This window comes from Schistocerca americana, chromosome 2, assembly GCF_021461395.2.
Source record: "Schistocerca americana isolate TAMUIC-IGC-003095 chromosome 2, iqSchAmer2.1, whole genome shotgun sequence".
In the NCBI taxonomy this organism is placed as follows: domain Eukaryota; kingdom Metazoa; phylum Arthropoda; class Insecta; order Orthoptera; family Acrididae; genus Schistocerca; species Schistocerca americana.
The window spans coordinates 961,779,752-961,806,713 of NC_060120.1; the positions used below are offsets into that span (position 1 = coordinate 961,779,752).

General features: G+C 39.6%; 1 protein-coding gene across 1 annotated transcript in view; it reads right to left on the reverse strand.

Moving 5' to 3' along the window:
- Positions 1–1,129: 1,129 nt before the first annotated feature.
- LOC124596200 (mitochondrial uncoupling protein Bmcp) overlaps positions 1,130–26,962 on the reverse strand; it is a 109,750-nt gene continuing 83,917 nt past the window's right edge. The window contains exons 6-8 of the mRNA XM_047135245.1: positions 9,335–9,395; positions 5,891–5,983; positions 1,130–2,916 (exon numbers count right to left, since the gene is read on the reverse strand). Of these exons, the coding sequence (XP_046991201.1) occupies positions 2,797–2,916; positions 5,891–5,983; positions 9,335–9,395 (274 nt within the window). The 3' untranslated portion in view covers positions 1,130–2,796. The remainder of the gene's footprint in view (positions 2,917–5,890; positions 5,984–9,334; positions 9,396–26,962) is intronic.

A 26,962-nucleotide genomic window follows, 5' to 3' on the forward strand; every position in this document is an offset into this window, starting at 1 on the left:
GTCAAGTAAACATGGGCTCTCAAACACATACCTTAAGAGCTATGAAATATTCTTGATTTTCAATACTGTGAAACAAATCTCTTCTACTGCAAGATCTTTGCTTTCCATATTTTGCGAAGTGGTAGTATGGAACAAAACAAGAAAAAAATGTCCTGGAAACGTGCTCTAAAATACATACCTTAAAAGTTATGAGCATTTGTTCATTAGAAGAGTTGTGTTATAAAGTACCGAAGATGAACAGGTGCTCATAGCTGTTAAGGTATGCATCTTAGAGCACATATTTACTGGTCATTTGTGATTCTATTATCATGTACTTTCAGCCACGTAAGTTTATGTCATCCTTTTTGATACACCCTGTATAGTTTGTATTGACTATGTGGGTTCCTCTTGATAAATGAGAACACAATGAGTGTTTTTATGCTGGCAAGTTACATCTTCAATCTGTACTTAAGGTGAATTGAACAACTTGACTAGGTAAGTTAAGAATTACTTCAATAATCAACATAATACTGTATTATAAATATCCACTCTACAGGAAGAAAAGGAGAAACATACTGAAAGTGACTTAAACAAAAATACGCAATATCTAGTTACTATCAAAACAAACCAGCTGGAGTGGATGCATAGATACTATAGAACGTTTTTGTATCCCAACAGTTCTTAAATAGTGACTTAGTTTGAAACTGCTATTCATCCAGTTAAGCAGGATGATTATTAGAAAGGCAACGCTCTTTTTCATATTCATATGCTGATATCTGACACTATGCACATATATGGTCTCACACAGGCACTTTACAGTATTCAGTTCTTAGAATAACTTAATATAGCTGCAAACAAAGTACACATACAGTTCAACAAAGAAAAAACTAAGCAGCTAACTGCAGAAAGTAGAGTTTAGGCAAGAGATGACATATTCCAACTAATATTGTAAAATATTATCAATATGAAGTAAGAAAAAATTAAACAAAAATTTAAATGTGCATTGAAGGGACAGTTCAGAACCAGATTTGTATTGGAGCTTCACTGACAGACAGTCTGAAAACTTTAATCAACATGTGTGTCCAACAGGAAGAGGGAGGGAGGGAGGGAGGGAGGGAGGGAGGGAGGGAGGGAGGGAGGGAAAGGGGCCAAGACACAGAATCCTGAACCAGTTAGATTCTGTATAATTTATCCCTATAGACAGAAGTCAAAATTTGATTCCCATAGTGGATAAAAGTACTAGAATCAATAATAGAGTAGAGAACAGTATTGATTGGTATGCTGTACTGGATGTTACACCAATGTCATAAAAAGTGCACAATAAATTTCTGCATTCTGTATAGAATTAGAGTAGAGTACCTTTGTAAGTGTAAGTATGTTTGAACAAATGTGAATCTGAGCAAGAATGAAGGGGTGGAGTATAAATGGAGGTTTTATGTTAATACATAATTTTGTTCAGTGGCATTTGTCCAAATTTTTGCTCATGCCACTAGTAGTAACATATCTTTTAGGGATCCACTTCTTCTTCAAGTCAATTTTTAAATTGTAAAACCCAATTCAAAACTGATTCACAAATACCACTGTGCACTCTGATTACAGAAATTTAACAGTTACATTTTGACAGTTTCTTGCCTACCTTTTTTTCTGAAACTATTGATTATGTAAATAAGCTGCCAATATTCAAATTCATTGATACATGACTGAACTTGACAGTACTGGGACTGACCAATATAAGAGTATTTCTGGAAAAGTACTCAAAATTACACCACTGTTTACCTTTCATGAAATTTAGAATAATTGATGGATAACAGTATTTATGCAATTGAAGGAACCTTTATATCCAATCAGTTGTGAACAATGATTGCAACACTTAAGTGTCATTCTTTGTCTGCCACTTGTTCTTTAAATCTTTGGAAATGAGTCACATCACTTAAGGCAAACTGACCAGCAGTTGCTACACAAGAATAGTCAAGAGCATCTAATGCTCTGAACACTACTTGAAATTTTTCAGTCTTCAAAGTAAGAAAACAGTATAAATACGCACTGTTATAAGTTAAATAAAAAAGTTTTTTTAAATGTTATATTTAGTGTAATTCCGTGAAATGAAATTTTTTTATCAAAAGCGTATAACAATATTGAAACAAAATTCTGTTCAAATGCAACCAATTTGATGTTACAATGGAATTAAAAAAAGTATCTACGCAATACAATTTTTGACATATCACAGTTCCTCTTTTGTCAACAGATACTGGACCTCATTATAAGGCCTAACTTAAGTACTAATAAACATAGTTAATCCAAACATAGAATTCCCAATTCTCAGGTGATTCATTAGAATATCTGGAACAGTACTACACATTAAATGTAAAGGTCCGTCACTTTACAGGAATACTGTGCATAATACTTTTTCTATGAAACATTGTACAATGATTAGAAACTGACTCTTCTGACTTTGAAACCTGCTGTTTCTTGATGTATGTCATTTCTTTGAACATAGATTTCAGATGTGTGTATTAAATACTGTATTTTTATTTATTTTTTAGTCATCTGTATGTTTCCTTTAACAAGAAAGGATAACTTCTTCAAAAACAATGACAAAAATGGAAAATGAAAAGTGAGATTCACTGCCACAAATTAAAGCTTTGACTACATAAATAGCACAATCTGAAAATGCAACAAACACAATGCTTTGACCACTCTTAAAAATATGAACCTTTGGGCTGTGTTCTACAAGCAAAATACTTAAAAGAACAGTGTAAAATAAATAATAAGTATTGTGTTTGGTAAATGCTGTAAACGACATGAGTAGAATGCTCCTCAGTACAAGTGCTTCAGCTGTTCATAAGTTACAAAGAATATGATATTCCAGGGCCCCATTCGAACCCATGTGGGAATAAAGCCTTTGTATAAGGCAAGAAATCCTTCATTCTTCACTGTCTGAAACAACATAACAAAAGAAGAATAAAATCATTTCTTTCTAACATATGCAAATTACTTATGAAAAATAACATTGCCAGAAATGCTGGGAAGACCTTACCTGCAGCAATTTTACAGCAAAGTTTAAAAACCATTGCATATGGTAAGTATTGAAATACTTCATTATGATTTCAATCCAAATTTCAATTACAAAATACATTTTTCTACACATATGCTCTCTTGCAACCACTACACTTACTAAGGTTATGCTTTATATCAAAGTTACAGAGTCACAATGTAATTTTCAGTTTCCTCTTTATGGACTCTGATCCATGAAAAACAAATTTCAGTGCAACATTCCTGGGTTGAAAAGTTATTGACTCCCTTACAAAATATGCAGGCACTGCTAATAGTTTGACACTTATGTAAGAAATCAGGAAGCAGTTCTGTCTGTCTGCTATCTCATGTACACAAATGAATAATACAGCCATTACATTTTTCCCAATCAAAATTCCTCAGTTCAATGCTCAGTCGTGTACAACACACAACACTGTGGGAAATGGTGGGCAATAGCAAATCAGCAGCTAATATCCATGAGGTAATGTTTTTCTGCTGTGAAGCATTAAGTCCACACAGCAACTCTTTCACTGTTTATGTTGTTAAGTGGTGCTGTTGGCTAATGAACTCACACAGCTGGCAAGGTTAGAATCACTGGTAGCCAGGCCGTAGGTATGTCACAGCCATCCTCCCTGGATGAATGTAGGTTACCTGTTGCCCGTCTTCCAGCGATTCTAGTATCCACATGTTTTCGCGCCAGCCAGCAGCACCATTTGACCCAGGTTAAGCAATATAAACAGCTGTCACGAGAGATTTGCCATGTGGCCTTAATGCTTCACTGCATGAAAATGCTTTGCTGCTGGATACTAGCTGCCGTTTTGCTATTGCCTACCATTCACCGATGAGAGTTATCTACCAATTACTTAAGGGAGGGCCACAGGCAATAGCCTGCCAGTATGCTACTTCCTACCAATCACCTACTACAGCTGCCATCTAAGTAGCCACCAGATTACTGTACTGCCATTCCCCTCCATAGCAACATCTCTTTGAATCCTCCAATGGGAAGACATTCATTAGTATCCAGCAGTTAACCACAGCAAGTCGATCAAAATGTCACATATTTAGTTGCTTTAAAATGACGTGGCTTAACACCCAAAATTATTTTATTCAAGCTTACTCGGTTAACTGAGCCAAGATTAAATTTACATGATATTAGTTCAATGATCTGATTATAAATTACCACAGGTTAGAATTAATCGAATCACTGAAAGATAAAATCTAGCAAATATAAAAATAAATGTAGGTGAATGAACTGATACTACTTAAATATCCGAATAAAAGGAAAGTTCGCTTCAGAAAATTATAAAATTATGAGACAGAATTGTTGTCCATCACTAATCTTCAGAACGTGAAGCTTATTGTACTGCCCATACACACATAGAAAATTACACAAAACTATTGCAGCCTTTGGAACTATAACTTCTAATAGTTATGACAGTTTCATGTATATTTGTATGTCACTTGGCAGTACTAAAATTTTTACCTCCTGGCGTTAAGTACTGAACAGCTATTCTGTCTCATAATTTTACTTGAAAATTTTTCCGTTTGATTCAGTCACATAAGGGGGCATCCAAAAGAAAAAAAATTCCAACTTTATTCACATTTTAATTTCAAACCTTCAATATCCTTCAAAGTACTCTCCATTTGCACTAATAACTTGTCCAATCTTTTGTTCCATTTTCCAAAACATTGTTTAATTTCATCTTTAGTGATGCTAAACAGCACCTCCCCCCTCCACCCTTTTCACTCTAGGAAACAAAATAAAAGTTACACAGAGCAAGCTCAGGTAAGGAACAGGGGTCATAAAATTTTGGTCAAGAACCATCACACATATAGGGCTGTGGGAAGAGGGCCATTGTCATGATGGAATAACCAGTCACCCTACTGCCACAAATCAGGCCGCTGCACACTGTTGTACAATATTTTCAAAACTTCCAAGAAGAAAGCCTGGTTGATTGTCTGACCCTGTGGAAAACACTCTGAATGGACGACTCCTCCCACATTGAAGAAACAAATCAGCATTTTTTTTAATGTCCGATTTCACCTGATGAGCTTTCTTGGGGTGACGCAAACTTCAGGTCTTCCACTGGCTTGATTCTTTATTTGCTTCAGGATCTTAATTGCAGAACCAAGTTTCGTTATCAGTGATAATTTCTGAAAAAAAGTTTGGATCATTCTGGGACTCTTCTTTCAAAGCACAGCACACTTCCATGTATTCTTGTTTTTGTTCAGCAGTCAGCAGTTGTAACACAAATTTGATAACTACCTTTTTTCACTCCTAAAGCTTCTGTCACAATTCGCTCTACTGAACTCCCAAGTCGCTCTTGACAGCTCTACAATTTCTTTAATGGTCTGCCGTCGAACTTCATTGATGATTGCACGAATGTTTTCAACATTTTCATGTATTCGAGCCATGGAAGAATGACAAGACGGAGATTTGTCATCAATTGATGTTTCCCCATTTCTGAAACGAGAAAGCCTCTCAAACACTTGAGTTTGCCCCATAGCATCATCCTTGCACTCCTTTTTTAACATTTCAACAGTTTCAGTTCCTCTTTTTCTGAGCAAAAGGCAGACTTTAACCACTGCTTGCAGTTCACAAAAATTGCCATTTGTAAAATGAGAATCATACAAAACAGTTGCCACTATATACTCTGCTGAAACTAGTCCTGATCTTATTCAGCTTATTGACTCTGGAATGTTCGCTCTATGGGCTCCTAGTGGCAAAACACAGTACTACAAAAACTCTGCCACGAAAATATTAGTTAAGTTTCTTTTGGGTACCCCCTCATAAACAAAAACAAAGGTTCTATTCACTTTGACACCTCAATATATATTAACAAACCATAAAACACATAGCCAACTTTCAAATCCATACCTGGACAAGGCAATCAATACTGCCAGTATATATGCGAACAGATTTGGTATCACGGGTTACAGCTTTAAGTTTCCTCTGGTTCATCAGCCTTGTCTGAGAGAGAGAAAAAAAAGTTGTGATTAGTCTGCAATCCAAACATGCAAATAATCTGATTAGATAAGTTCCATTTTTCATGCTGATATAAACAAAAGTTGGTTTTAGACATTACTTCTTTCTGTAATTAATTTGGTAGTATCATAATATTTAGACATTGTTATAACTTAGGATGTAATAAGTTATAACTTGGGCTGCAAGTTGGTGCTTGTTCATTAAGAGTTGGTTTAATCAGCCAAAGGTCCAAGGATTGAGCCTTGTAGAGTCAGTCCTATGATTCTCTGTGATGTTTAAGATAGTTGTCAACTTTGTCTAAACTTTGTGTTTGAGTTTAACATTAAGCTGTATCACAGGGCACGTGCCACAACTTAAAAATGGATGTTTGACGTTTTGACACTGGTATTCGATTGCTTATAGTATACAGTTGGAGATACACATGTTGACATCATTGCTGTTGTTGATGATTTTTTTTTTTGTTTTTGATGTTGCTGCTGCTGCTTCTGCTGGAGAAAAAGATGGAATTATTGTCTGATTGTAGCTGCACATACTTAAATAAGGGCAAAGATATTGTTCTTGTAGACCAACAGACATTGTTATTTTACTGTTGTTTACATTCTGGAGACATTACTTTAAGCTGTGAGTAAGTAATTTCTCACGTATGTCCTTTCTTCCAGGAATACTAGTCCCACAAGGTATGCAGGAGAACTTCTGTGGAGTTTGGAAGATAGGGGAGAGGTATTAGCAGGAATAAAATGTGAGGGTCAGTCATGAAAAGGGAAAGGGTCCAGGTTTGAGTCAAAGTCTGCCAGGAATGAGTCCTAGTTTGACACGAAGTTTCATTATTGTTGTAGATCAACAGGTAATCATCAGCAATTTTTATATGCTCCTCCTGTGACTTAAGCATGAAAACAGTATAGGCAATATTGTGGTAATAGAGGAAGTATTGTCATCAGCAAGCAAGATTTCATAAAAGTGAAAGCTGTTGGGCACTTCCCAGCCCCTACTTCTATAGTAGCATATTTAGTAATTCATATTTCAGCTATATGACATTTATTAAACTAAGTTTTTTTTAACACAGTGCATTAAAAGGAACTTAGTACTGCTATGTGCTACTTTGACAAATAAGAAATAAAACTGTCTGAATACATAGGTTTACATTACAGAAGGGAAAACAAAAGTGTTCTTGTATGGCTCCTTGGAAAACAATGTCAGAAATGTGGCTACGCAGGCTTTCCCGGTGTAATAATTGATAATATTCTTCTCGGGTATGCAGCCGGATCATAACGTCTTCATGACACAATATTTCCGCGGTCCAACTGGCCGCCATCTTCAGTTGAGAGTGCTGGTGCACGATCTCGCCGGAACTGACTTCCTAGCGCAAGCTGCGGCCCCTATATAGGCCGCAGAAGACCCACAACGCGTGCGCGAGAAGGTGCCGTAACTGCCCTCTAGCGCAGTAAACATACCGCACCGCCAGTGGTGGAAATAGGCGAAATCGAGATATCGCTGTCAAAAATTAAAAAAAAATTTTATTCAGACGATCGAAACACAGCACTCTCACCTGAAGATGGCGGCCAGTTGGACCGCGGAAATATTGTGTCACGAAGACGTTATGATCTGGCTGCATACCCGAGAAGAATATTATTAATGTCAGAAATGTTTTGAGCAATGAAGGAGGGAAAAAAAGGGAGGGAAGACAAAAAGAAGAGAAATGAATAAAAGCATGTGTCAACACAAATTAGACATACTTTGTAGGAGACATCACAAAGTGATATTTAGTAAATGGGTCTGAAGAGATTGATCCTAGTCTCAGGACATAATTCACAGCCAAAAAACAATTGTCACACAACTACAGTGCTTTAGTAATGTGAGCAGTACCGTTTCCTTTATACTGACAAAGCATGCAATAATCTGACTGAAAGAAATACCATTACAATAATTTTTAATGATACAGAAATACTAATTACATATTCACTCAGCAATACCAGATGTCCCATGGCCAAAGGCAGTCATGAGGGACACATGTAAAACAATGCTAAGAATCCATGTGGCGCACTGTTCGAACTATGCTATAACACTGTGTTACACCTAAGCATGCTCTGATAAAAATGTAATTAACAGTAATTTAGAATCTCACTTTAATAAAAAATGATAAAAATTATGTCACTATTGCGAGATGGTGGTTTATGAAATCTAACATTACATTGTCTCCTACCGTACAAAACCCACTCATCATCTCCCTATCCTACTCTTTCTCCTAACGAAGCAAAACTTCCTGTAAATCCTTTCACTTCAAATCAACAGAAGTATACTTAGAATAATTACATGACCTTGAAACACAACTAGTATTTTATAGCAAACAGTGTGTGAAGTGGCTGATCTAGTTTTGTTCTTTGCCGTAATGGAAGCCCCATTCTCTTTAAGTCACTAAACTCTTTTCTCAAGGTTTCTGGAATACAAAAAGTACATAGCAGCATTTAAAAGCACTGTGATACAGTTTTAAGCACTGAATGTACAAAAATGTACCCTTTTATCTACCATCACTTCTTAAACATATTGTTTTGATATTTGTTCTTGAAATATTTGAATTTAATATTAACTGGAAAGGGGAGAATGGACTAAATTTAGCTTCTGAAAGCTTAAGTTATAGTGTCCTGTTCTGTGTGTTGTCATCCTTAGCAAAAACTTTTTTTCTGGAAGATAGGACTGCTTATAAAACAGAATTAATTAATTTATGGTAAACAATTCCTGTCTGTCACCTAATCCTTATTCAATCATAATTAGTCTTTTGACTCAGAATAAAAATGATCAATGCATTGAACTATGAGGCACAATGATGAGACTACAGTTTGTTTCTATTGAAATAAGAATACTTTACACAAGATTTGATTTGAGCGATAAGTTCCTTCAGACAGATGCTTTGCAGCGGCACAAAAATGAAATTATTTTAACATTCAACACAAAGATGTTCAACTCAAAAGCTGCAAATGATCCGCTTTTTGGGAGGTAGCAAGCTTATGCACCTACAATAAATAAATAACTAAAATCAAGAAACTGAAGCGATATGTGTTTCCAGATCATAAAAAGATACATAAAAGAAACAAAATTTTTAAAAGAAAAGTTGACTTCATCATGAAGTTTACATCACAAGTAAATAGTAGCTTCATATATAATATTATTAAAGTTGCAAAGTTGAAAGTAATGGAAGTTATTTGTCACTCAGTTACTTCTCAATTTTTTTTTACTTGAAAAGTAAAACATATTTTCATGATGTTTCTCTTTTTTCCCCTTCTTTCCCTGTTGAACCCAAATAACACACAGTTCAGGAGATACAATATGGAAAATACTTACACGTACAACATCAATTGGTGTTGATGCTACTGCACTACCAAGGCTTGCTATGAAACTGGAACTGTAAAATAAAAAACAGTGTCACTACAGCCCCTCTGAAACAGTTGAAACAAATTATGAGAGTTCAACTTTTTACATGTGTTTTCTGTATTCTCATTTTAGTGGGGTGTGTCCGATAGTGTTTTTTTTTTTAATGTGTGATATGTGAGTAGGATGACAATGTACCTTCCGTCAAAAGCATGGGGTGTGTTGGCGAGGGAACACTAGCCTACGCTAGCCGGTCGCTCTCACCCCATCTGCAACAGACACCCGACAACTGTGAAAAGCAAACACAACAGCTGCCGTATTTTCTCACCCATTACATAAAGCTTAACAACCCACCAACCATATGATTATGAGAAAACAGATTTGCCAATAGATAACTGTCATGAGGTATACAGTAATTATTAAGTTGTTACAAGCTAAATGAGATCTGTATACTGAAATTTAAAATATAACTAAACAAAGCAAGTATCAGACTCAAGAAATGACCATAAACGCTTGCAAAATAAACAATGATTCCTGCTTTTATGTTGAATAAACTTTCCCACACTGTAACGCAAGTCCCACATGGCAGTTCAATGAAGGTGACTTTCCCTAGTCATGTTTTAGAAGATAATGCCACATAACTGTTAAAACTCCTATATATATATATATATATATATATATATATATATAAAAAGGGAAACATTCCACGCGGGAAAAATATATTTAAAAATATGTCTGCTTGTGTCTGTGTATGTGCGGATGGATATGTGTGTGTGTGAGCGCGAGTGTATACCTGTCATTTTTTCCCCCTAAGGTAAGTCTTTCCGCTCCCGGGATTGGAATGACTACTTACCCTCTCCCTTAAAACCCACATCCTTTCGTTTTTCCCTCTCCTTCCCTCTTTCCTGACGATGCAACCATTGGTTGCGAAAGCTAGAATTTTGTGTGTATGTATGTGTCTGTTTGTGTTTCTATCGACCTGCCAGCGCTTTCGTATGGTAAGTCACATCATCATCATATATATAACGTATTTGTTGTGTTCAAATTAATGATCTGAATTAATAGAGGGAAACATTCCACATGGGAAAAATATATCTAAAAACAAAGATGATGTGACTTACCAAACGAAAGCGCTGGCACGTCGATAGACACACAAACAAACACACAAAATTCAAGCTTTCGCAACAAACTGTTGCCTCATCAGGAAAGAGGGAAGGAGAGGGAAAGACAAAAGGATGCGGGTTTTAAGGGAGAGGGTAAGGAGTCATTCCAATCCCGGGAGCGGGAAGGCTTACCTTAGGGGGAAAAAAGGACAGGTATACACTTGCGCATACACACATATCCATCCGCACATACACAGACACAAGCAGACATTTGTAAAGGCAAAGAGTTTGGGCAGAGATGTCAGTCGAGGTGGAAGTAAAGAGGCAAAGATGTTGTTGAAAGACAGGTAAGGTATGAGCGGCGTCAACTTGAAATTAGCGGAGGTTGAGGCCTGGCGGATAACGAGAAGAGAGGATATACTGAAGCGCAAGTTCCCATCTCCGGAGTTCTGACAGGTTGGTGTTAGTGGGAAGTATCCAGATAACCCGGACGGTGTAACACTGTGCCAAGATGTGCTGGCCGTGCACCAAGGCATGTTTAGCCACAGGGTGATCCTCATTACCAACAAACACTGTCTGCCTGTGTCCATTCATGCGAATGGACAGTTTGGTGCTGGTCATTCACACATAGAAAGCTTCACAGTGTAGGCAGGTCAGTTGGTAAATCACGTGGGTGCTTCACAGTGTAGGCAGGTCAGTTGGTAAATCACGTGGGTGCTTTCACACGTGGCTCTGCCTTTGATCGTGTACACCTTCCGGGTTACAGGACTGGAGTAGGTGGTGGTGGGAGGGTGCATGGGACAGGTTTTACACCAGGGGGCGGTTACAAGGGTAGGAGCCAGAGGGTAGGGAAGGTGGTTTGGGGATTTCATAGGGATGAACTAAGAGGTTACAAAGGTTAAGTAGACGGCGGAAAGACACTCTTGGTGGAGTGTGGAGGATTTCATGAAGGATGGATCTCATTTCAGGGCAGGATTTGAGGAGGTCGTGTCCCTGCTGGAGAGCCACATTCAGAGTCTGATCCAGTCCCAGAAAGTATCCTGTCACAAGTGGGGCACTTTTGGGGTTCTTCTGTGGGAGGTTCTGTGTGAGGGGATGAGGAAGTGGCTCTGGTAATTTGCTTCTGTACCAGGTTGGGAGGGTAGTTGCGGGATGCGAAAGCTGTTTTCAGGTTGTTGGCGTAATGGTTCAGGGATTCCGGACTGGAGCAGATTCGTTTGCCACGAAGTCCTAGGCTGTAGGGAAGGGACCGTTTGATGTGGAATGGGTGGCAGCTGTCATAATGGAGGTACTGTTGCTTGTTGGTGGGTTTGATGTGGACGGGCGTGTGAAGCAGGCCAGTGGAAGATGGAGATCAACGTCAAGGAAAGTGGCATGGGATTTGGAGCAGGACCAGGTGAATCTGATGGAACCAAAGGAGTTGAGGTTGGAGAGGAAATTCTGGAGTTCTTCTTCACTGTGAGTAAAGATCATGAAGACGTCATCAATAAATCTGTACCAAACTTTGGGTTTGCAGGCCTGGGTAACCAAGAAGGCTTCCTCTAAGCGACCCATGAATAGGTTGGCGTACGAGGGGGCCATCCTGGTACCCATGGCTGTTCCCTTTAATTGTTGGTATCTCTGGCCTTCAAAAGTGAAGAAGTTGTGGGTCAGGATGAAGCTGGCTAAGGTAATGAGGAAAGAGGTTTTAGGTAGGGTGGCAAGTGATCGTCGTGAAAGGAAGTGCTCCATCGCAGCGAGGCCATGGACGTGCGGAATATTTGTGTATAAGGAAGTGGCATCAATGGTTAGAAGGATGGTTTCCCGGAGTAACAGACTGGGTAAGGATTCTAGGCATTCGAGAAAGTGGTTAGTGTCTTTGATGAAGGATGGGAGACTGCATGTAATGGGTTGAAGGTGTTGATCTACGTAGGCAGAGATACATTCTGTGGGGGCTTGGTAACCAGCTACAATGGGGTGGCCGGGATGATTGGGTTTGTGAATTTTAGGAAGAAGGTAGGGGTGCGGGGTGTCGGTGGGGTCAGGAGGTTGATGGAGTCAGGTGAAAGGTTTTGTAGGGGGCCTAAGGTTCTGAGGATTCCTTGAAGCTCCGCCTGGACATCATGAATGGGATTGCCTTGGCAAACTTTGTATTTGATGTTGTCTGAAAGCTGACGCAGTCCCTCAACCACATACTCCCAACTATCAAGTGCCACTGCCGTGGAACCCTTGTCCGCCGGAAGAATGATGATGGAACGGTCAGCCTTCAGATCACAGATAGCTTGGGCTTCAGCAGTGGTGATGTTGGGAGTAGGATTAAGGTTTTTTAAGAAGGATTGAGAGGCAAGGCTGGAAGTCAGAAATTCCTGGAAGGTTTGGAGGGGGTGATTTTGAGGAAGAGGAGGTGGGTCCCGCTGTGACGGAGGACGGAACTGTTCCAGGCAGGGTTCAATTTGGATAGTGTCTTGGGGAGTTGGATCATTAGGAAGACTATCATTTTGGGTCGCAAATTCTGCAATAACAACTTTCTTTTTGATGTCATAAACAGTTGCTCATCCAACATTGTACTCAGTCGCAATGGCTTTCTGCAAAAAACCTGGGTTCAACTTATCTAAAATTTTGAGTTTCAGCCTGAAGCCTAGCGTAAAGTGTTTTCTTCTAGAAGACGACATACTGAACTGTAAAGAATGCCCGACTTTCAAATACGTATAACATTGTAATTCACTAACATTGTTGCACATAGTAATTCATTGTTGTGGGACATTTCGGATGTTGGCCAGATTACTGAGAGGCCAGACTACCGAGGCCTGGATTAGTGAGAGTTTAGTGCACTTTTTTAGAAAATGAGAAAAAGATTTGTGAAGAACTCTTGCAATGAAATTTTCTTGTGATCCTTAGGAAAGATTTCATTATACAGTTTCATAATTAAAGGAAATGAATAGAACAACTTTTTAGTATCAAGTATTTTTGTTTCAGAAAAATAATGGTCTGATCACTTTTAAGGTCATTTTCATGAAACATCAATAACTGCACCCCAAACTGCAGGCTACAATGGTCCCTATTTTGTGAACCTGCCAAAGATCACTGGTAATGCTGTAAAGACCTGATTAATATACAGGGTGAATACGCGGACAAGGAAAAAAAAAATCCCGGGTTTCCCGGTTAAAAATACACTTTCTCCCAGATGAAAACATACTTTTCCCCCGTTAACTGACAGTATATTTTCTCTCAGAACTGTATAACTTATCGGTCCTTTGAATGGTTAGGGTTTTATATACGGGCGTAGAAATTCCTGGCACTTTAGAAAACGAAACACAGGGGAAAAAAAACACGTTTTGGAAAGATCTTAGATGAGCAGCAACATGTACGCTGCATATTTTTGTATTACGAAAGTATAAATTCGAATTCCACCAAACACCGCATGTTACTTTCCGAAGCATTGAAATCGAGTATGCAATGCGCTTTTGTAAGCCAGGCATAGCTCATGTCACGTGATCTCGCCAGCCGATGACAGCAGGTATTCAGAGCTGAGGACACGTGATGTAGTCAGCCAATAGCAACATCACTGTTAAGTAGCACAAACACACAAACAGGGAAAGTTAATAGCTTAAATTAACATACATAGTGTTGCTACACGAATAGCAAAGCTTCCACATATAATATTGATCTATAAGATTAATACGCTGCAAGAGACGCTCGGTTTTCACATATAATGTTGGTCTTTTATGCGCGTATTAAAATGTAAGATGTATCACACAAATGTGCCAGTAAAATTTTTAATAACGACATAAATGTCTGATCTTCTGGGCTCGAAATTCATCTAAATGGCTCGTCATCAAAGAGTTGATTTTTAAATGAGAGCCAAACGCTCTATGATTTAAGAAATTCATCGTACATTCTCGCACATAGTTCAACTTGCGTAAAAGGAAATTTACTTTGATAACAATGCTTTTCAAACCACCATTTGGAATATTTTCCTGCGACCTATTCGAATTATTTGAACGGAAGGGTTTAATTCCACACACTGGTTGCTGCATTTCAAGTGCACGTTTTCAACTTCTAGTACGTATGGCATTATGCCATAATAAAGAACCAAACATGAGATAACATAGTACTGGTACTCCAAGAAAATTTACATCCCAAAAACTACATTGAAAAGTGAGCTACCGAAGCACGACTCACGTCCGGTACCCACAGCTTCACTTCTGCCAGTATCTCGTCTCCTACCTTCCAAACTTTACAGAAGCTCTTCTGCGAACCATGCAGAACTAGCACTCCTGAAAGAAAGGATATAGCGAAGACATGGTTTAGCCACAGCCTGGGGGATGTTTCCAGAATGAGATTTTCACTCTGCAGCGGAGTGTGCGCTGATATGAAACTTCCTGGCAGATTAAAACTGTGTGCCCGACCGAGACTCGAACTCGGGACCTTTGCCTTTCGCGGGCAGGTGCTCTACCAACTGAGCTACCGAAGCACGACTCACGTCCGGTACCCACAGCTTCACTTCTGCCAGTATCTCGTCTCCTACCTTCCAAACTTTACAGAAGCTCTTCTGCGAACCATGCAGAACTAGCACTCCTGAAAGAAAGGATATAGCGGAGACATGGCTTAGCCACAGCCTGGGGGATGTTTCCAGAATGAGATTTTCACTCTGCAGCGGAGTGTGCGCTGATATGAAACTTCCTGGCAGATTAAAACTGTGTGCCCGACCGAGACTCGAACTCGGGACCTTTGCCTTTCGCGGGCAGGTGCTCTACCAACTGAGCTACCGAAGCACGACTCACGTCCGGTACCCACAGCTTCACTTCTGCCAGTATCTCGTCTCCTACCTTCCAAACTTTACAGAAGCTCTTCTGCGAACCATGCAGAACTAGCACTCCTGAAAGAAAGGATATAGCGGAGACATGGCTTAGCCACAGCCTGGGGGATGTTTCCAGAATGAGATTTTCACTCTGCAGCGGAGTGTGCGCTGATATGAAACTTCCTGGCAGATTAAAACTGTGTGCCCGACCGAGACTCGAACTCGGGACCTTTGCCTTTCTTTGCCTTTCTTTCAGGAGTGCTAGTTCTGCATGGTTCGCAGAAGAGCTTCTGTAAAGTTTGGAAGGTAGGAGACGAGATACTGGCAGAAGTGAAGCTGTGGGTACCGGACGTGAGTCGTGCTTCGGTAGCTCAGTTGGTAGAGCACCTGCCCGCGAAAGGCAAAGGTCCCGAGTTCGAGTCTCGGTCGGGCACACAGTTTTAATCTGCCAGGAAGTTTCATATCAGCGCACACTCCGCTGCAGAGTGAAAATCTCATTCTGGAAACATCCCCCAGGCTGTGGCTAAGCCATGTCTCCGCTATATCCTTTCTTTCAGGAGTGCTAGTTCTGCATGGTTCGCAGAAGAGCTTCTGTAAAGTTTGGAAGGTAGGAGACGAGATACTGGCAGAAGTGAAGCTGTGGGTACCGGACGTGAGTCGTGCTTCGGTAGCTCAGTTGGTAGAGCACCTGCCCGCGAAAGGCAAAGGTCCCGAGTTCGAGTCTCGGTCGGGCACACAGTTTTAATCTGCCAGGAAGTTTCATATCAGCGCACACTCCGCTGCAGAGTGAAAATCTCATTCTGGAAACATCCCCTAGGCTGTGGCTAAGCCATGTCTCCGCTATATCCTTTCTTTCAGGAGTGCTAGTTCTGCATGGTTCGCAGAAGAGCTTCTGTAAAGTTTGGAAGGTAGGAGACGAGATACTGGCAGAAGTGAAGCTGTGGGTACCGGACGTGAGTCGTGCTTCGGTAGCTCAGTTGGTAGAGCACCTGCCCGCGAAAGGCAAAGGTCCCGAGTTCGAGTCTCGGTCGGGCACACAGTTTTAATCTGCCAGGAAGTTTTACATTGAAAAGCTTAATATCAGATTGTGGCCTACTTCACTGGGAATCTGGACATATGAATGTGCACTTTAAATATGTCCTTTAAATGTGCACATTTTAGTATGGATCACGAAATTCCGATGCTCTTGAAGTATCCTCTGATGTCTTGTTTCTTTTATGACATAATGTAAGATCTTTTAATGTTTTACACGTACGGACATATGGGCTCCCTACGACATCGTAGCTGCGAAAGCGCCGTGACGCCTGTCATCTGGCGCTCTCTGGCAACGGCACTAACGAACCTAGTGCATTGCTACTTACATGTTCTCCATAGTTTTTGTACAGTTGGGACTTTAGAACACAACAATGTCTCACACCTTTTGATAAACTGAAGAGAATAAGATGTGCCAGCACTTGACTTCACAGTCGCAAGATGATTACTGTACATACTTCTGATCAGTGCCTTTCAAGTGTGGTGCAAGCATCTGCCACAACTTTTCACAGACGAAACAGTCAAATACTTTCCTATAATCAAGGAAGAAGATGAAGACACGAACAATCAATAACTTTCCATTATTGGTTCTGTTATTAATCCAACAAGAAAGGTTTCAAGAATAATTAAAAGTATTATAGACAACTCTCATGATTTATTCACAATTTGTCATATGTTGGGAAACTGTTCACGAGCTGCATTTCCTTCAACAAAATCTGCTTGTCCTGTGCATATGTGAAGCTGAATGTATGGCTTCAAATGCTGGTTCAAGATGTACAGCAAAATTTTGCTTGTGTGAGACATGAGTGCAATAGTTTGGTAGTTGGAGCAGTTTCTGATTGATCCTTTCTTGTAGGGGACGAAGAGAGATTTCAACTAATCTTCTGGCCCCTCTCCAGTTTCCCATATTCTTGCAAATATTGAATGCAGCACATCAAAAACTTCCTGCCCCATTTATTTGACATCTCACCAGATGTAGTGCCTAGACCAGGGGATTTATAGTCCAGATGTTGAACTGTTTTCTCTATTTTACTGTGTAAGACTAAATTCCAATGCAAGTTGCTCAACTGCTGAAGTTTGCATACTGTTGTTAATCCCACAATACAACTTTTCACACAACTGTTCCCACTTCGCAACAGTGTCTCCCTTGTCTCTGATAGGGTGGTCTATTTCATGATCTACCATCAGTGTATGAGGATTGAATTCATTGGGGATGCTGTTGAGTTTCTATAAGAAAACAAGTACTTGACTGTGATTACGACATTCCATCTCATCACAGATACTGTTAATTAAGCGTGAACTGTCCTTGCTGCAATTCCACTGTATTTTTTTGTTAAGATTCTTACATCTGTCCTGATCCTGGGTGGCGTTGGATACCAGTTTTCTTCTCTCTTCTATTAGGTTTAAGTTGGTTGGTTGGTTTGTTGGGGGAAGGAGACCAGACAGCGAGGTCATCGGTCTCATCAGATTAGGGAAGGATGGGGAAGGAAGTCGGCCGTGCCCTTTGAAAGGAACCATCCCGGCATTTGCCTGGAGCGAGTTAGGGAAATCACGGAAAACCTAAATCAGGATGGCCGGACGCGGGATTGAACCGTCGTCCTCCCGAATGCGAGTCCAGTGTCTAACCACTGCGCCACCTCGCTCAGTTTAGGTTTAAGTGTGGATTGTGATATCCAAGGATGTTTTGCACATTTAGGCTGTTCTGATGTTGGAAGTGATGAGCTAGGAAGTGATGAACAGACTACCTCCTTCATTTGGTCTCATGCTCAAAATGCTGGCGCATCCTTATCAAGACTGATGTTGAGTTTTGGTCTACCAAATTCCCTAAAAGCTTCCTTGTTTGTGAGTCTTCCACTCTTGTTGGTGGACTGGTGCTTAATCCACATTTTCATGGATAGAAGATTGTGATCACTTCCACAATCAGCTCCAGGGAAAGTCTTGCAATCCAAGACTGAAGTCTTCTAATGTCTTCGCATTACGATGAAGTCAGCATTGTTTCTAAATCTACATTCAAGTCATTACTCACACAGTAAGTACCCGCCTCAGTCATTTCTCTCGCCTAGACCATAAGGTCCAAACACAGATTGTAGGTGTTCATCTTGGGTAGTATCTGCTATTTTAGCACTGGAATCTCCTTGAATTATTGCCTGTTCTTTGTTAGGGATCTAAGGACATCAGTATACACTCCACTTACTCTGTTATAATTTTATTGATTGGGAAATATGATATTATGAAAACTTTGTGAAATGCATAGTTCTATTATTGCTATATGTCAAGGACATATCATAGTTAATAACATAAACAACCCCAGACAGAAGGCTGCATATGGAATATCTTTGAAAGAAAGCAATTTGCAGTGAAGAAACAAGTCACAGGTTGTTGAGATAAGCTTGCTCAGTCAGTGGGTCAGGCAATTTGCCAATATCTGTAATAGCTTTTGTATAATGAGACACACTGTTATTTGTAACTGGCTATATATATTTGAGTGTACATCCTCAATAAATATTTTGCCCGAAAGGTGCCTCAATTCATTACAGCCGTAAGACTAGATGATGATCACCCAAACTGCAATCACATTCTGTAATGCAGTAGCTGCTTGTTACTGCATATGACATTTGTCTATCAGCTGGTTCCACAAACACATCAAAGTATAGTAGTATGCTCTGCACAAGCTGAAATGTCATGATACGGCAAACCTACTTCCTGTCAGCTATTCATTCAGCCATATTCAAACTAACTCACATGCTGATATTGCACCCTTTGACACCAGACATTAATCTATCTGACCGCACAAAGAAGTGTGACGTGGTGCTACCTATACACTTTTCAAGTTTGTATTCATTTGGACCATTCTTTCTCAATTTATAATTTTCACAAATGTTAACATGAATCAATTTCTTCTCACATTTCACAAATACCCTAAGTTGCACCCAGGTGAAAAGATATAAACCTACTTAATAAGGATTGTGTACAAAATATGTCACACTAGGGCATGGGTCAGCTATACAGCAAACACAAGGGCACAAATGATGATATTTGAACTGCACCATTATCTGCAGTTAAAATGGGCAATTCTGTACCATGCACTTCCTCTCTCACTTATAAAACTCTGAATAATTTCCTAATTTATCTTGCTGTGTATCATACAACCTGCATCTAAGGAGTTGATTTTTTATTTTATTTTTAGAATCTTCCTAAAATGAATTTATGATGCAATAAACTCACATTTTTTCTTCTTTGCTCTTCATTTGTACATAATTTTGTTTCACAAAATAGTTGGCATACAGTAGTTACAAATAATGATGAAATATATTTTTTGTGGGAAAAAACAGTTATTTGGCTTTAGAACGGAATTAGGACAATATTAAATCACAAAAGTAGAGCTTGAATACACAACCTTGACTTTTGGTGTAACAGTGAACTGGTGGAGAAAAATATTTATACCTCTGGCAAATTCTGAAACCTATTCAGGGTACACGTTTGGACGTATCGTAAAAAGTTTTCGGTCTGCTACAAAAATTTCTTTGTACATTTCACAGTTTCTAAAATTTTTTCCAATGTTTTACAATGCTCATATTGATGACATAGAAGTCATTTCATTATTCATCTACACTTCAACTTACAAAAAAAAGAGGTGCAAAGATACATAATGACTTGCCTCTTCGCCAGTCATGTTCAACCGGCATCTTGTCCTCCACATCAGTATCTTCACCACAGTATCTATGTTGCAACACACATCTTTGAAAACTGTTTACATTCAATACTGCCATGTCTTCAGTTTCTTCATCCCATTGTTATTTTCAGGGCAATAACAACTAGCTCCACCTGTCACACATGGTATGCCTGTGGATGCAAAGAAAAGTCAGTTTGCGGTGTTAACCTTGACACTCTTGCTTAATCTTCTGACTTCTGTAGTTGATATGTATCCACTGACAGGTGTTGCAACTGCCTCTGCCAGAACTCAGACTTCTCTAGAAGTACAGCAAGAACAAGAAATTGAACTGTTTAAGCAAATTGTTGCCCTACAAATATAACACTCCACACGTGCATCACAATGGCAACTATCTTCCTGCAGAGACAGACATTTAATGGAGTATTCTGGCAAGCTACAATTTCTCTTTGGTGCTGGAGCTCATATATTCTACAGATCATCATCATTAACTGTGTTGCCTTGGAGCTTGAGAAGACAACAAAGTAGTTGAGACAGTATGCCGTCAAGTTCATCAGTATAGAGCAATTTTTCAAGTCGCTTAGCTTCAGACTGCAACAAGTGTGTTACAAATGCTTACTTGAGACAGGTGTACTTCTCACTGCTTGGGGACAAAGCTAGGATGTCTTGCACTTCCAATAGCCATTTACTCCTTAAATGCAGCTATCTCATAACTATATTCAGTTTTGCCTGAGGTGAAGTTGGCCGAGACAAATTGGCTCTCATGTTGGATGAACAACAATACTGGACTATCCAATCAGAAGAGCGGGGGTTTCAACACGATTGAACTAAGGATTACATTTGTTGCTAGTAAGCCAGTGCCCGCAAAATCTATGTTTGAGTTGGTAGGTGCTCATTATGTAATCTGGTTGTTCACAAGTGGTTCTGAATGGTGTGGTTGACATGAAAACTTACTTAAGATGCAATTTTATCATTCTAGCACACAATTCAACTTTTCCTGCATATGATTTGGAAACTTGTGGTCACCAAATGTCTTCCATAAATACAATGTGTGTGTTCAACAGATCATAAGTGATTAATTACAATGCATAATGAAAATACAGCAAAAAGCATTTGTACCTATCATTTGTATGTAGTTCAGATGCAGCGTGAAGAATCATGGAGTATACACTGCACGCATAAAATTTAGCACACAATCAACGTCCAGATAACTTATGTGCAACACTTGTGCCGTTTTATACAGAGTTTTCTTTTAGCATATTTTATTTTCAAAAATGTAATCACATGTAAGAGGACACTGACAACAAATAACTTTTTCTCTACAGTGGATAAAGATCTTCATAGTTTACTGCCAGAGTAAAATTTATTTCTTTTCTCTTCTTTTCGTACTTATTATTTTTGTTATACTGCAAATCTGTACTAGTATGCAGCACCAACTGCTCAATTAGTTTTACACTTAGATCTTCAAGTACATTTCTAGTTAATCATTCAACACAATATGCACATTTTACTGTAACATATTTCAACACAATATGCACATTTTACTGTAACATATTTACCTCAATTTCTCAGACTTAACTTAACTTGCTTACTTCAGTCATATATGTTCAGCAGTAGCCACAAAAAATCTTAATTTTCTGTTATAGTTTTTGTGCCATAATTTGAACATTTATTTTATTTAGTCCCTTGTAAATTCATCTTTGGCAATATTTAGCAGCCAGATTTTACGAACACAGTGTCACCTTTTCAAATACGCATCATAAACGATTTTCATCCACATGGTGTGTATGTACAGTTTTCATAGGGAAAAGTTTTATTTGACTATTAGTCACAACTATTAATACTTATGAAGTTTCACTTAAAGGCAACTGATTCTGCTAATTTCATTTTTTCATGTTATTAATTGTTACCGAATATCAAATTTAGGATAGGAACTTTGTTTACTTGCTAGAGAGGATGATACAGTACTTTTTACTGCATAAATGGCCATCTAATACATAAGGTGCACTCAAAAAGAGACCCAACTTCACTTGCAACATGCATACTGTTCACTGTACTACATTTTAAGCACTGTACCCCTCAAACTAGTCCCTTCCACTGACAATACACTACTACCACTGTTTCTTCCATTTTTGGAAGATCTGCTGGAATGAATTTTCTGGGATGCGACATAGTTCTCTTGTGACATTGTCCTGTTTCTCCTCAATAGTTTGGAAACGATGTCCTTTCGATGTGGTTTTAAATTTGGGAAACAGGAAAAGTCTCCTGGAGCTAGGTCCACACAATAGGGTGTAAGGGGAACAACAGAAGTATGATGTTTTCCCAGATATATGAGAAAGATGGATGCTTTAGTTAGTTGGTGTATTGTCATGCGGCAACATACCCAAGTCTCGTTTTTCCAGCAATCTGGGCCTTACACACCACACCTCAAACACAATAAAATTTCCTAGTAGACTTCCTTCTTTACCCCGAACAGATAGTGCAAGTTACTGATAAACACTGCCTTTGCAGTCAAAAGTGTCACAATCATTTAATAATTTCACTTCATTTGACTAATACATGCATTTTTTTGGACATCATCTTTTGCCCACCGACTGCAATAACTACACCCTTGTTTCATCATAACAGCCATATCCCAAATTTCATCTCCTGTTATGATTTTCTAATGGAAAATCTGTCACGAAAATTTAAACTTTATTACACAACTACTTCAAGATCTTTTGGTTACAGATGGTGCACTTGACAGTGTTTGTGAAACACGCAAAGAAGAAAAGTGCTATGTGAATGAAACTGAACTGAAAATTTCCTCATTACAAGAAAATAAATCAAAGAAAGGAACTGAAATTGCAGCCGATATACCTACCTTAAAGTGTATTGTCCAGTCAATATCGACTGCAGAAGTAAAAAAAGTTGTTATTAATAATATAAAATGAAAGCAGTCAGACCTCCTCCTCAAAATATGACAGGAATTGTGACTAGGAAAGTGCTACTTGTAAGTGACAATCATAGCCATGATAGAGCTTCCAGACTGGACCTAAAATCAGATATGAAAGTGTACGGTTGTGTGAAACCCAGTGTCTGTCTGAACTAAGGAACATGGACAAGTCAAATGAAGTGAAATCATCAAATGATCATGACACTATTGTTCTGGTGGGTGATCCAAATTACGTCTACAAAATGAGAAACAAAGCAGCCCGTGAACTACAATTACACGAGGGTCACTCCAAAAGAAATGCACACTATTTTTGTAAAAATACAGTTTTCATTCTGCATGTGTGAACGTTTAACAGTGTGTAGATATATCCTTCCTGCTTGTTTTCAAATTTAGTTCAACCTTTTCCCGTGAGTGCTGCTGTCACAGCATGTCTTCAAGATGGCTGCTACACTTTACATTCGTCAGAAGCAACGTGCTGTCATAGAATGAGTCAATGTGAAACATCCAAAGGATGTTGAAAAAGGTGTAGATCGCAGTACAGTTAGTCGGTGGGCAAGCAGGTTACATGCTGAAAGCGGGCATGGCAATATTGAGGACTGTCATCGCAGTGGCAGTCCTCGTACTGCACACATTCCAGACAATGTGCAGAGAGTTAACGAATTGGTGACTGCTGACAGATGCATCACAGTGAATGAATTGTCACACTACTTTGGGATAGGGGAAGGAAATGTTTGCAGAATACTGAAAGTGTTGGCGTTAAAAAAGATTTGCGCCAGGTGGGTTCCCAGGATGTTGACAGTGGCTCACAAAAAAACAAGAAAACTTGTATGCAGCGAACTTTTGGAACAGTACGAGAACGGTGGAGATGAATTTCTTGGAAGAATTGTGGCAGGTGATGAAACGTGGCTCCATCATTTTTCCACCAGAGACGAAGAAGCAATCAATGGAGTGGCATCATGCAAATTCACCCAAGGAAAAAAAAAAATTCAAAACCACACCTTCTGCTGGAAAAGTTGTGGCTGCAGTGTTTTTCGATTCCGAAGGACTCTTGCTTGTGGACATCATGCCAAGTGGAACCACCATAAATTCTGATGCATATGTGATGACACTGAAAAAACTTCAAGCCCGACTGAGTCGTCTTCGACCACATCGGCAAAAGCAGGATGTTTTGCTGTTGCATGACAATGCATGGCCACATGTCAGTCAAAAAATCATGGATGCGATCACAAAACTTGGATGGACAACACTGAAACACCTGCCTTACAGTCCTGACCTGGCTCCATATGACTATCATCTCTTTGGGAAACTGAAAGACTCTCTTCGTGGAACAAGGTTTGAAGATGATGACTCCCTTGTGCATGCTGCCAAACAGTGGCTCCAACAGGTTGGTCCAGAATTTTACTGTGCGAGTATACAGGCGCTGGTTCCAAGTCGGCGTAAGGCAATTGAGAGGGATGGAAATTATGCGGAGAAATGAAAATATTGTTCCTAAAGGATGTATCTACACACTGTAAAACTTTCAAACATGTAGTATAAAAGATGGATTTAAAAAAAATAAAAATAGTGTGCATTTCTTTTGGAGTGGTCCTCGTACCTAAGGAAACACACACATATGAACATATTTTTTGTTAACATACCACATGGTTATGACCTTATGAATGTATCCTGCGTAAATCAAGAAGTCAAGAGTGAACACTTATTTACCTAAAATCCGCCAACAATTCAAAAATTTCAGTATTTTAGATTCAAATGACATTGGAAAAAAGATTTCACACATGCCACTGTCTTCACCTCAAAGGCCTTGAAAAGAATTATTTACTACAGCTGAAGTGCAGGGAAAATTAAGAAAGTCAAGATTGGGTATGTTAACTAAGTTGGTCTTCAGAATGTAATGAATGTTTTTTTTTGTAAGTGATGCACGAACGGCCACAAAACTGCAGAGAATTAATCACCAAAATTGCACTGAGACTACCCCCAATAAGCTGTTATGCAAACATGTAGCATCCACAGGCAATTGTCCTTGAAACAGTAATGGTAACAAAAATGTTATTGCCTCTGAGCACTATGGGACTTAACATCTGAGGTCACCAGTCACCTAGAACTAAGAACTACTTAAACCTAACTAACCTAAGGACATCACACACATCCATGCCCGGGGCAGGATTCGAACCTGCGACTGTAGCGGCCGCGCGGTTCCGGACGGAAGCACCAAGAACCACTCAGCCACACTGGCCGACCCAGAAGTGTTATTAAAACAGTAAATACTCCAGAACCCACAGGTTGTAAACTGAATACTAACACAGTCCTCTTCATTTTCTATCAGAACATACAATCAGTAAGAAATAAGCTCATGTAAACTCTGTTGTACTATCTTAATGAACTGAAAAATTTACATGTACAAGTAATATGCTTTATGAAACACTGCTTAAAGTTATTGATTCTCATTATTTTTTTATTTATTTCTTATTTCATAACACTAGCCCGTATTACGAACTATAATACTGGCACATGCCATGGCAGAACTTCCGAAAGAGGAGGTGGTTGTTTGTTATTAGTCAGAGAAGGTATCTAGTTCTGTTCATTCATAAAAACTAGCAAGCTAATGTTGAGAAACATTTTGAGTACTGTGTTAGATCAACCAACAGAAACAAATCACTTTCTGCATTTACAGGGCACTGGATGGCAATCTATCAATATTTCAAGAGAAATTAGAACAAATTATGTTTGACTACATGACAAAAAGGAAAAGTATTATATTAAGTGGGGATTTTAATGTAAACTTTGCTATCGAGCCACATGACTAAATCGACATAAACAACCCATGGAATACATTATCTATGTTAAATATAATAAATTTGCCTACAAGAATAACACCCACATCCCGTGCCTCAACAGATGCCATGTTATAAACACTAATTCTATACGTGTATTTAGTTTCCAAAACCTACCCAATGGGCTTTTTGGCCACGAAGGCCTCTTACTTAACCTCAAAAAAACCCTCATTACCAATGATCATGCACAGAAGAGATTAAAAGATATACCAACAGCTTAATGTTAATTTAGCACCTGCTAAAGCAAGAGAGCAGGGAAAAGCTTATTCTGAGGATGACACTCAAAACAAAACAAAATTATTTATTGATATCTATGCTACTACACTCCTGGAAATTGAAATAAGAACACCGTGAATTCATTGTCCCAGGAAGGGGAAACTTTATTGACACATTCCTGGGGTCAGATACATCACATGATCACACTGACAGAACCACAGGCACATAGACACAGGCAACAGAGCATGCACAATGTCGGCACTAGTACAGTGTATATCCACCTTTCGCAGCAATGCAGGCTGCTATTCTCCCATGGAGACGATCGTAGAGATGCTGGATGTAGTCCTGTGGAACGGCTTGCCATGCCATTTCCACCTGGCGCCTCAGTTGGACCAGCGTTCGTGCTGGACGTGCAGACCGCGTGAGACGACACTTCATCCAGTCCCAAACATGCTCAATGGGGGACAGATCCGGAGATCTTGCTGGCCAGGGTAGTTGACTTACACCTTCTAGAGCACGTTGGGTGGCACGGGATACATGCGGACGTGCATTGTCCTGTTGGAACAGCAAGTTCCCTTGCCGGTCTAGGAATGGTAGAACGATGGGTTCGATGACGGTTTGGATGTACCGTGCACTATTCAGTGTCCCCTCGACGATCACCAGTGGTGTACGGCCAGTGTAGGAGATCTCTCCCCACACCATGATGCCGGGTGTTGGCCCTGTGTGCCTCGGTCGTATGCAGTCCTGATTGTGGCGCTCACCTGCACGGCGCCAAACACGCATACGACCATCATTGGCACCAAGGCAGAAGCGACTCTCATCGCTAAAGACGACACGTCTCCATTCGTCCCTCCATTCACGCCTGTCGCGACACCACTGGAGGCGGGCTGCACAATGTTGGGGCGTGAGCGGAAGACGGCCTAACGGTGTGCGGGACCGTAGCCCAGCTTCATGGAGACGGTTGCGAATGGTCCTCGCCGATACCCCAGGAGCAACAGTGTCCCTAATTTGCTGGGAAGTGGCGGTGCGGTCCC